We start from the raw sequence: 10,990 nt of genomic DNA on the forward strand, positions 1-10,990 counted from the left end.
GTGGCGCATGCCTGTAATCCCAGCTACTTGGGAGGCTGAAGCAGGAGAATCACTTGAACCCGGGAGGTGGAGGTTGCAGTGAGCTGAGATCAGGCCATTATCTCCAGCCTGGGCAACAAGAATGAAACTCCATCTCAAAACAAAAAAACTCATGCATATTTATTTACATAACTGTGTGGTGTAGTGGACAGGCTCAAACACAGGTTTGAATCCCTGACTTCTACCACTTATTAGCTAGTCCCCTAGCTGGAGGCCCAAATCCCTTACTATAAAATTGGGACACTGTTGGAAGGGAATCGAATTATAAGAATTACCTGAAAATAAAATCATTAATAAATGGTAGCTATCAATTTAAGTATATTAACTGGTTACTGTGGCAATATATATAATTATAAAATCACCATCAATCCTTTCATTCATACGTTAACACATATCACTGGTTTAATTCATTGAAGGCAAATACAACTTTTCCCTTACTCTCCTTCCAAGATTCCACTTAGGCTGGTTACCCCAAATGTAATGGAGAAACATTAAGTGTCACTTTTAAACCAGTCTTTAATTTTCAATTCAGGTGTGAGGCACATATATACACACAAACATTAATTTAAGGAAGCAAGAATGTAGAATATAAACATGTACGGCAGACACTACTTCATGTATTTTAAAACTTACTTTGAATTAACTTCATTGTTTACATGTAAAAGAAAAATATTCACTTATACTTCCACTTCCCTTTAAAGTATTCTCAAATTATATTTCTTGAAACTCCAATAGAAAGCATTCTCTCTTAATCATGGCAAGGGGTGGGGTACTCATTGGTGACCAAAATCTAGTGACACCATCTTTCATGTTCTTTGCCATACTCTTAAATGCCTGGCAAACAGTAAATATTTACCAGATGAATATGACATTTAAAAAATAGATTTCAAGAGATTGAGATTCTCTAGCCAAGTTGAGGGACTACATCATTTTGAAGCACTCTAGAAAGGGGATGTGATTAAATGTGACTGCATGCCTGGGCTGGCTGCTTCTAGGTATAGAGCTGTGTTAAGGCGTGGGAATAGGAGAGCAATGCCCTAGGGAAAAGAGGGCACTAGGGGAAACAATGGTTGCAGTGCACTGCAGAATGACCAATGGCACCTACTTCCAGAGTTTTCCTTCAACTAAAAAGAGATGGCATTTTCTTATGATTCAGTAACTGCATTACTTACATCAGCAACATTATAGTTTTTATAGATAAGCCTAGGCAACTAGTCTCTATTTACACCATCCCATCCAAACCCAACTAACCAAATTTTAGAACACCATCAGATAGTTTCTTGCATTCAAGACTTCAACTCATAACTCTTTGAACTCGTATTAGATATCAGGAATCTAAGATGTATTATAGGCATTCCTATAATTAGCCATATTTACAAGATACAAAATATTTGGATAAAAAGCAAATTTCATCACATCATATAATGTACAGATAAGGTTTATAAAGTAAATTAATTTATTTTTAGCACCATATATACAATCCAAACACTGCAAATTAATTTCTTTTCAAACTCAAAAGATATTTTTCATTAATCATGATGGCACATCCTCTCTCTCAATAAACGCAAATGCTGTTTTATGGGCTGTGTGGTAATAGTTTAACATTTAGTAATTGATGATATAAAATTATTTTCTCATCAAGACTAGGCTGTATTTCCTTTAAAAAAAAAAAAAAAAGCTCAGGTTAAACAGTCAAAAATTTGTGATTATTATCACAAATAATCCAAGATTTAAATAACCAAGGGCCTCCAGAGGCCCCTGTTCTTCCTTTTGCCTGTCTAAAATTCAATGGAATATATTAAGTGTTAAACTGGTATGAAGAGGTGGAACTAAATTCTTTGAAACACAAGGTAGAGTATCACTTTTTACTTAAACTTGGAGTCCTTTACATTTATAACTGCTATTCAAAAAAAATTAGACAAAGACATCTAGATTTAGATTAACATGAACTATCAAAGGGATTATTTTGGATCATTAAAGGAAACTTAACAGTAAGCCAAATACTAACATTTAAATTAATTTCAAAATCTATAAAGGTATGTAATTATTAATTTGCAAGGAGAAAACTGAGGCTCAGAAGTTGCACAAAACCATGGAACTAGTAGAACTGAGCTTTAGAAACCAAGGCTGTCCTCCTCTACTATACATTATTTCTCCTCAGTACACAATAATAAATTGGTTCAAAATTATCTAGACCTTTAAAAAGTATATAATGGAAAGTGCTTTTAGTATTAAAACAGTTTTCATGAATGACCCTAACAAATTTTGTCTAACAGCTTACTAAAATGCTGACATCATTTATAATCCTTCATTTATTTGTAAAAAGATGAGGACACACATTAAGTGAAGTGCAATTCATTTGTTTTCTACAAAATAAGTTAATTTTAAGCAAAACAATCTCAATGATGATAAATGCATGTCATTATTTATTTAGATGTTTCAGCTCTCGCACTAAGTTTTTACAAGCTGGTGAACACTGACAAAATTATTTCTCCCACAGAACTATAACCACACATCCCCAGACAGTATAAATATATGGTTGAACTAACATTAATACACATCACCATTTTATCAATTACATAATAAAACAAATTATCAAGTATCCAAATATTAAGTTACACAGCTCAAAAGGCATATAAAATATTAGATGTCTGCTCAATTCATTAGCAGAAACCCATTTCTTTTTTTGCAAGAGAGGTTGGGAAGGAAAAAAAAAAATCACACTTTCAAACAAAAATAAGTTGGTAAACACGCTTCTGATAAGTATGGAAAAAAAAATTACAAGAATTTCAGGAAGTTTATGATTACAATAACAAAGCATCTCTACCTTTTAAAAAAATATTTTACTAAATTAAAGAGCATATTCTACATGTTCTGCACAAGACAAAGGCAACATTTTGCTAAAAATAATTAATAGCCCCCTCCCATTCTTTTCTCAGGCCCTCCCTGTTAAGTTGCACCTCAGAGTGCAAACATTAAATTAATGTAAGGCTTTTTTGTCTGAAGACATTAAAGACATGTGCTTCTGTACAATGTAGATTTTCAAAATGGAGGTTTTTTTAATAACAGCACAAAGTGAGATTTATAGAAACATATTAAATAATCACTGTAAGACTTGGTAAAAAAAAAAAAAAAAAAATCAATGGTTAAGCAAACCTGATGTATACCGGTATGAATGTGGGAGATGTAAACATAAAGTGAGCAGGCAAATAACCATGTAGGCCCTACTTTCAATGTTTGAAATGAGTGAAGGAATAAACCACATAAGGTCTAGAGTGTTCATAGTTCCTGGGATTTTAGTTCTGTATGGTACTAAAAATATACAAGTATTGTGCTGGGTATTTTGGCACCTAATCTTCCTAAATTTCTTATGTATTGATAAGATTCTGGCATGGGAATAGATTTAAACAAGTCATAACTCAATACTCCATGATTTTGGGAAAGGTCAATTGATACAAATGACAAGCACATTTTATACGCTGACAGCAAGAATCTTTTGCCAAGTATCCAAATAGGTTGACTGTAACCCAAATACAGAGGTTGCCAAATCTGTCTAGCTTGTGGCCTGGTAAAACTGCCTTTCAATACTCCTATGGAAGCTTCATTAGACTTACTAAGCCAACATGTTGGCTAATATGTATAACAAATTAGACCCTATCTCAAGTTCCACTTCCAATAGCATTAGGCACCCCAATTTTATTGAATGCAACAGTTGTTTCTATGACCGTTGGAATCTTTGAAACGCAGCCGCATTTTAGGACGATACTTCTCCAAATACAAAAGTTGCTTGCTGTTAAAAGCTCCACGTCGCTTTCTGGGAGGGAGAAAAAAAAAAAAATGAAAGAAGGCAAAAGCCCCCTGCAGTAATATTTAGTGTCTTATGAACAACCATCACCTTTCTTGTGGCAATTTATCTTTTGATTAATTAGGCTGTGACCTGATGCAGAAATGAATATGAACAGGCACATCAGTGCAAATGGAAAAAATCATAAAAAGTTAATTTTCCATATATCTTCTTTTGAGTATTAGTTATAATAGTCGACTCACAAATCCATTTATATGTAAGTCCAAGAAAAGACAAAACTAATTTATAGTGAAGTCAGAAGTTGCCTCTGGTAGCAGTGAAGATGACTACAAAAGCCACAAAAGCATATTCTAGAGCACTCAAAATATTCTGTGTTGTATTGGATGGTTAATTTGACTGTTATTGTCAACTGGTCTCCTTTAGAGACCTGTGCATTTTATTGTCTCTTTAATTATATCTTAATTATACCTCAATAAAAATACAAAATAACAACCAACATATTCAATCAAGTATTTAAAGCAAAACAATAATTCAAAAACTCTTGTTGGATTAGAATCTTAATAATATGAGCATCTGCATGAAACGCAAAAAAGAATGTAGTATCTTGATTTCCTGGTTTTAATACTATCTCAAAAAAAATCATGATTTGATGGGCTATTACTCACTGACATTCAATAAGGAAATGAAAAGAGAATCCATTACTTACTGTCTTATGAATTGTACTGCATCTTCGTATTTCATTCCACCTTCAATTAATGCTAGGGCAACAAGCACTGGAGCTCTGGTAAGGCAAGAATTTTGATAAATACTTTTTTCAAATTCAAATCTTCATAAATTTATTTCTCCAAACACTCCCCAACTCGGAAGTATCATTATCTACCACCCTTCCTGTTCAAGTAATACCTATGACAAACGTTGACTTTATATTTTAAAAATTATAAGGATGTTTCAAGTTTCTGTATTTTCATTATCAACCCAGACTTTTACCTAGAATCAAATTGATAAATTCATTTACCTCCCAAGGCCTGCAACGCAATGAACAGCAATACAACAACCAGGTTCTTCACGAAACTTAATTTTTACAAGACTTAACCAGTCATCAACAATCTGGTTGGATGGTGGTGCGCCATCATCAAAAGGCCAATCCTAAGTCAAAAGAATATTTAAATATTAAAAATTAAATATCTAAAATAGATCATTAATATAAACACTGTAGTAATAATTCTAAATTTCTAACATGCAAATGTTTTCAAAAGCATTCTCATTTTAATGTTTAATCACATCTTACTAAACCTTGTTGTCTACCAAATGTGACTAAATGCTCAATCTTTACAAAAATGTTTCACAACTTCAAATCCTTGCTTAGCTTTTCACCTTTATTTAGAAACTACGATTCTGCACAACAATATAATTTTTTAAATAGCTTTTTGAGGTCTATTTATGACTTAAATAGATATTTGAATTTACTATTTGAATAAACTTTTGTAGCATAGCACCATAAAAACATAGGAACTGTTAAATACTTACAAGAACATGTATACCTTCTTTCTCCACAAGAGTAGTGTCGTAAGTTGCTTCACACACTCTTACTATTGTGGTAACTCCATACTTCTTAAGTTCCTGGATAAAACATACATTAAAATAATCTTAATGTTTAACCACATCACCATTACTCAACATTTTATATTCTGATCATCTCTGATCAGTAAGTATGGTGGTTAACAGAAAATCATTTAAATAATGAGATAATCTATTTATGTTTAACACAAAAGCAAATTTTGTTTTAAATGACAATGCTAGAATGTAAAAAGAAAAGTTCTAAATACCATACATATTTTTAATAAACTGGAGAAGTTTTCTTTCTTTTTTTTAAATGGTGTGCCCCCTTCATACATTGAAGTTGTTTATAGTTATGGTAATACCAGATTGGGATGAAACATTAACTAAAAGGGGCTAGCAGCAATGCAGACAAAGGTAAATATAACTAAAGGCATTATTTATAACTAATTGAGTAATCTGACTTGATTCAATTATACTCACTCCTTAAACTTTACTCATTTGAAATACATAGAATGAAGTCTTAAATACAGGAAAGAAGCCCACATACCATTTAAAACTACAGGCTTCAAAATGCATTATTACTAATTATAACTCTCCTGACATTACACACACACACACGTATATATATAGTAACAAAAATTATATATATATACATAAATAAAATATATGGTAATAAAAATTAAAGTACCATTAAAGTATTTCCCAGCCAGGCGTGGGGGCTCACACCTATAATCCCAGCACTTTGAGAGGATGAGGTGGGTGGATCACCTGAGGTCAGGAGTTTGAGACCAGCCTGGCCAACATGGTGAAACTCCGTCTAAAAATACAAAACTTAGCTGGGCAAAGTGGCGCACGCCTGTAGTCGCCCCCACCCCCCGACCAGCTACTCAGGAGGCTGAGGCAGGAGAATTGCTTAAACCCGGGAGGCAGAGGTTGCAGTGAGCCAAGATCACGCCACTGCACTGCAGCCTGAGTGACAGAACGAAACTCCGTCTCAAAAAAAAAAAAGTATTTCCATATGTTCTGAGAGGCCTATTTGCTGTTTCTTAACAACTGTAGGTATTTATAAAGTAAAACGTGTGCACATCCTGATATATTATTCAGCATTCAATTCCTTTCTCCTAGTAAAGAGGCAGGTAGAGTTTTGGCTACATAGCTACCATTAGGAAGGAACAGAATTTGTGAGGGATTCTAAGCATCAAATGGGGTCCAAGACCAACCAACTTTGGTTTATGGCATTAGTCATTAAGTTAAGCAGATATATAAAAAATCCATAAATGGCAACCTTTCCCATGCAAATTTCTTGCAAGATAAGTAAGAGTTATACTGTTTTACTGTGCACATATCAATTTAAGCAAACTCAGGTGCAAGAATTATTAACTCAAGCACATGCCCTTCTCAAAATGTATAAATATACCTCTAACCTATAGAAGACACTGACATTTATTTCTGGGAACTGGAATTGTAGGTATACCATCTCATATTTTCCAAAGTACTATTTATTTTGTTAGCTATAAGCTCCACTATTATATTGCAATCAATTTAAGCTACTAAAACATATCAAATCTTACCTCTATAAATTTGTTTAAGGTCGCATTGGTTGGATTGTGTGTAATAAGAAATCTCATGTTCTTGTATGTGACTTCCACAGGAGCTGGGCGGTTCATTCGAGCCATGTTAATTTAGTTAAAAAACACTCAATAGGGTTATGAAATAATTAAAAAAAAATCGAATACAGAAATGATGCAAAGAAACTGAAGTCTACTTCAATATACTCCACTTGAAATTCTCAGTGCTTGAGTATGAAGTTGTAAGTAATGATAAATGAAATGAACCTCCTAACAAGAAGCAGCAATTCTTCAATCCAGTAATACTGAGGCCAACAGAAAAGAAGTGCACTGAGGTTTACCCCATCCAGGTCAGAACTCTTGTAAAATGCTCTGTGGATTTCAATTCAACACTTCTGTGTCCAGGATAACCACTCTTATGGGGGCTTCTTGGTGGAGTAGTAATCAGTTTCTACAGTTCACTTGTCTGCATAGAGGTCGTGCTGTGCCTGGCAGTAATCTCCACTGCCCTTCAGAAACTCCATAAATGTGTGACCAAGAACACCACAGAATTGCTGTTTAAAACAAAAAGACAGAAAGAAAGACAGAATAAGTTATTTTCCAAGTCAAAAGAAATATATTAGGGTTTTACACTATTTAAGTACACAACTATCTAAAGCAGGGCCTGAGCCACTTCATCAACTTTTACTTGAATCGCAAAATTCAAGGGGTGAGTACAGATTAAATCAATCAGCATAAAACAAGCAGTCAGATAGATTAAACTGAAATCCATGATCTATTACTACGATTCCTCAGAAAAGAAAAAAAAGCCCATTGTTACATTTTTGTGAAATTCATATACATACTCTCATATATACATATTCATATATATTCTATCTATATAGTTATATTCTTTCTCTATATCTATATATAACATATAATTATGATTCTATTAATTATTCCTTTTGATAGTTGTTTTCTTTACTTTGTAATTACATACATAACTTTGTTTTTTCCAACTAACGAAAACATTTTTACACATTAATACAAACTCCAGATAACTCTGAAGTTATTAGTCTTGCATAATTTACTTAACTCATAAACTGAAACATCTTAAGTTCCTTTCCAACTTTATGCTTTTATATCCTTTTCTTAGACTGATTTAAGTGTGTCTATATTTAGAATCTCATTTTATCCTTAACAATCTGTTATCATTCCCATTAAACTGAAGACGAGGAAAATGAGTCTCTGAAAATCAACTTGTTATATGAAATATAAGAATGTATGCTTATGAATTTAAAAAGGAAGGAACTCTCATTTATAACTATAAAGAAAATATTCATAATTTTAATAGTGTTCTTTTTTTTTTTTTTTGAGACGGAGTCTCACTCTGTCGCCCAAGCTGGAGTGCAGTGGCCGGATCTCAGCTCACTGCAAGCTCCGCCTCCCGGGTTCACGCCATTCTCCTGCCTCAGCCTCCCGAGTAGCTGGGACTACAGGCGCCCGCCACCTCGCCCGGCTAGTTTTTTGCATTTTTTAGTAGAGACGGGTTTCACTGTGTTAGCCAGGATGGTCTCGATCTCCTGACCTCGTGATCCGCCTGCCTCGGCCTCCCAAAGTGCTGGGATTACAGGCTTGAGCCACCGCGCCCGGCCAATAGTGTTCTTTTGTATTTTAAAACCAAAATGTCACATATACAACTCAAAACTGAAATCCAACTCAGAGAAGGGGGACAAAGGGATGTTGAAGGTGGAAGTGGTAGGTCTCAAAGTAAAGTAACTATTGTAACCAATAAATATAAACAAATATGAATGTATTTATATTTTCTCTAAGTTCCCCCTTAAGAACTAAATCATTTTATGCCAATATCAAACATTAAACCCATAGTCACAGGATACTTTTAAAATATGTACATGGAAGACACTGATGTTAAATTAGTCTTCTTCCAAATAGTTTATAAAGTACCCGTGTACTTGGGAGTAAAGAGGGCTCTAAGGAAAGTATTAATAACAGGTTAACAAGAGCAGTAATTCATAGCCACTTCCTAAAGCACTTCATGTATACTCTCATCACCAAAAAAGTTTTAACAAAAGGTTCCATTAGTTTCTACGCTTAAATGTAAGCATTTGAAGTCTTAAAATTCAAACGATCTGCTCCCATTTCCATTTTACACCTTTAAATAGTCCCATGCTAGTTATAGTTTCTAGAACTTTGCTAAATTTTAAGAATAATTCTTATGATTACTGCAGAAAACATCAAGTCAAAAACCCAGTCTACTTTTCTGGTAAAACACAGAAATAGCATTAACGGTCATTTATCAAAAGGTCCCATAAGAAAGGTAACTTTCATTATCACAAGTTTATTCAAACAAGCCCTCAGAGGTTACTCCCCCTACTTGGTCAGCTGGGTTAAAAAATTAAGTGTTTAAATTACAAAGACATCACAGTTACAGTGAATAGAGACTGTAGCAATCTGAAAGTAATTTCATTATACTTTCACCCCAAGTTCTAAATACTATCTCTGTAGAATAAAGTGTATTCTGACACTTTCCCAATGACATACAATGATCTTTAAAAGCTTTATAATGACTTAACACAGTATTCTAATTTCCAGGTATTACTTTTCAATTAAAAGCTGATTTGAGACAGTATTTCACACCACTATTTCCCTATTTAACAGCTAAAACTCCTGTTGGCTACAACCTAGTCGGGCCATATCCCTTCATGTAAGTAAGCACTTTGATCAGGAAGCAGAGAAAGCACTATATTAAGAATTCCTTTCCTGAACTGGTTATTTTTACTGAGTGGAGCCACCTAGTGGCTGGGGGGACTCGTCTGTTAAAGCAGTGGTGACGACCCATAGCTTTCTGTTCCGCCCAAGGCACTCCTCCATTCCCAATATCCTACCCACAGGAAAAACTATCCATGATGGGGATTTTTTCCCTCCCACATATCAGTTGCATTATAATCACAATCGTATACAAGAGGGGAGAGGAGGAAAGAGCAATCTCTGTGCAGAAGCTTAAGTCACTATTATACTGCAGAGTCAAGCCAATTAATGTGTATAACTCTTTTGCCAAATAATGCCTTGAATAGTCTGTTCCACATCTACTTAGGTCTTAGGGCACCTAAGAAAGCATGCGTAAAATGCTGCTCACTCTTGGGAATGATCTAGTTTTCAACTGACTAACAGGAAGCACCGCCTCAGGATCTGGATGTCGAGCAGGTCAACGGTTCCAATCGTAGTGCAAATCACTTAATACTCGTGGACTGGTAGGGGGCTCCGCGGCCAGAAGATAAAAAACTCTCAGAATTCTGGCTGTGGTTGGCTACTGCTGCCACAAACCAACAGGAGGCAACAACATATTACACCACAGAGTTCAGGAACAGTTCTAAACAGTCCCCGATTAAAAGGCGCCATCCAGGGCCCTTCCAAAATTGGCAGGGGAAACGTATGCTGGTGCCCGGACGGGAAGTCCTTCGCGTCAGTGTAACTAACAGTAGCCCTGTCAGTTTCCAAGACGCTCCGACCCAAGCCATTTCTCCACGACTGGCCCAGAGAAAGGACAAGACTAGACTTGTTCCCATTATCACGAGCCCGAGGTGGGGCGATAAATCCGGAACAGCTCGAATTACCAGGTGGAGCCTGGGAGGAGGGCGGGGCGGAGGGCCGAAGTTCTCACCTAGCAGAACCCCTCTCTGGCCCGGGCAGGGGTGCAACTCGCGGAATGCCCCCGAGGGCCGCCGCCCCGCGCACGCGGCTGTGTGCGCCCGAGCACGCCCGCTGCGCCCCCTCTCTGCGCCGCAATCACGGGTTCGCGCCGCGCCTTCAGTCAGGCGCGGGCGCCGAGGCCATTTTGTCTGAGGCTCGGGTCCCGGCCGTCGAGCACAGGAGTGTAGCTGCACCCAGTGGCTGTCCCGCGCCCACCCCGGAGCTCCGAGAAGCTCTGGGACCAGATCGTTACCACCCGTGCCAGGCTGTCCCGCCTACCCCACGCCCGCCCGGATCTGGAGGCGAACCCGCCACCGCCGCGCCCTCC

The 10,990-nt window shown here is 36.3% G+C and overlaps 1 protein-coding gene and 1 pseudogene across 1 annotated transcript in view; one reads left to right on the forward strand and one right to left on the reverse strand.

Moving 5' to 3' along the window:
• Nucleotides 1-537: 537 nt before the first annotated feature.
• Nucleotides 538-10,990, reverse strand: part of PTP4A1 (protein tyrosine phosphatase type IVA, member 1) — a 52,244-nt gene continuing 41,791 nt past the window's right edge. Inside the window, exons 3-7 of the mRNA XM_011993064.1 lie at nt 6,976-7,526; nt 5,372-5,464; nt 4,860-4,990; nt 4,551-4,625; nt 538-3,853 (exon numbers count right to left, since the gene is read on the reverse strand). Of these exons, the coding sequence (XP_011848454.1) occupies nt 3,736-3,853; nt 4,551-4,625; nt 4,860-4,990; nt 5,372-5,464; nt 6,976-7,080 (522 nt within the window). The 5' untranslated portion in view covers nt 7,081-7,526 and the 3' untranslated portion in view covers nt 538-3,735. The remainder of the gene's footprint in view (nt 3,854-4,550; nt 4,626-4,859; nt 4,991-5,371; nt 5,465-6,975; nt 7,527-10,990) is intronic.
• The window catches only part of LOC105548866, a 24,180-nt pseudogene continuing 23,868 nt past the window's right edge, over nt 10,679-10,990 (forward strand).

Source organism: Mandrillus leucophaeus, unplaced genomic scaffold (genome assembly GCF_000951045.1).
Source record: "Mandrillus leucophaeus isolate KB7577 unplaced genomic scaffold, Mleu.le_1.0 Scaffold424, whole genome shotgun sequence".
Classification (NCBI taxonomy): domain Eukaryota; kingdom Metazoa; phylum Chordata; class Mammalia; order Primates; family Cercopithecidae; genus Mandrillus; species Mandrillus leucophaeus.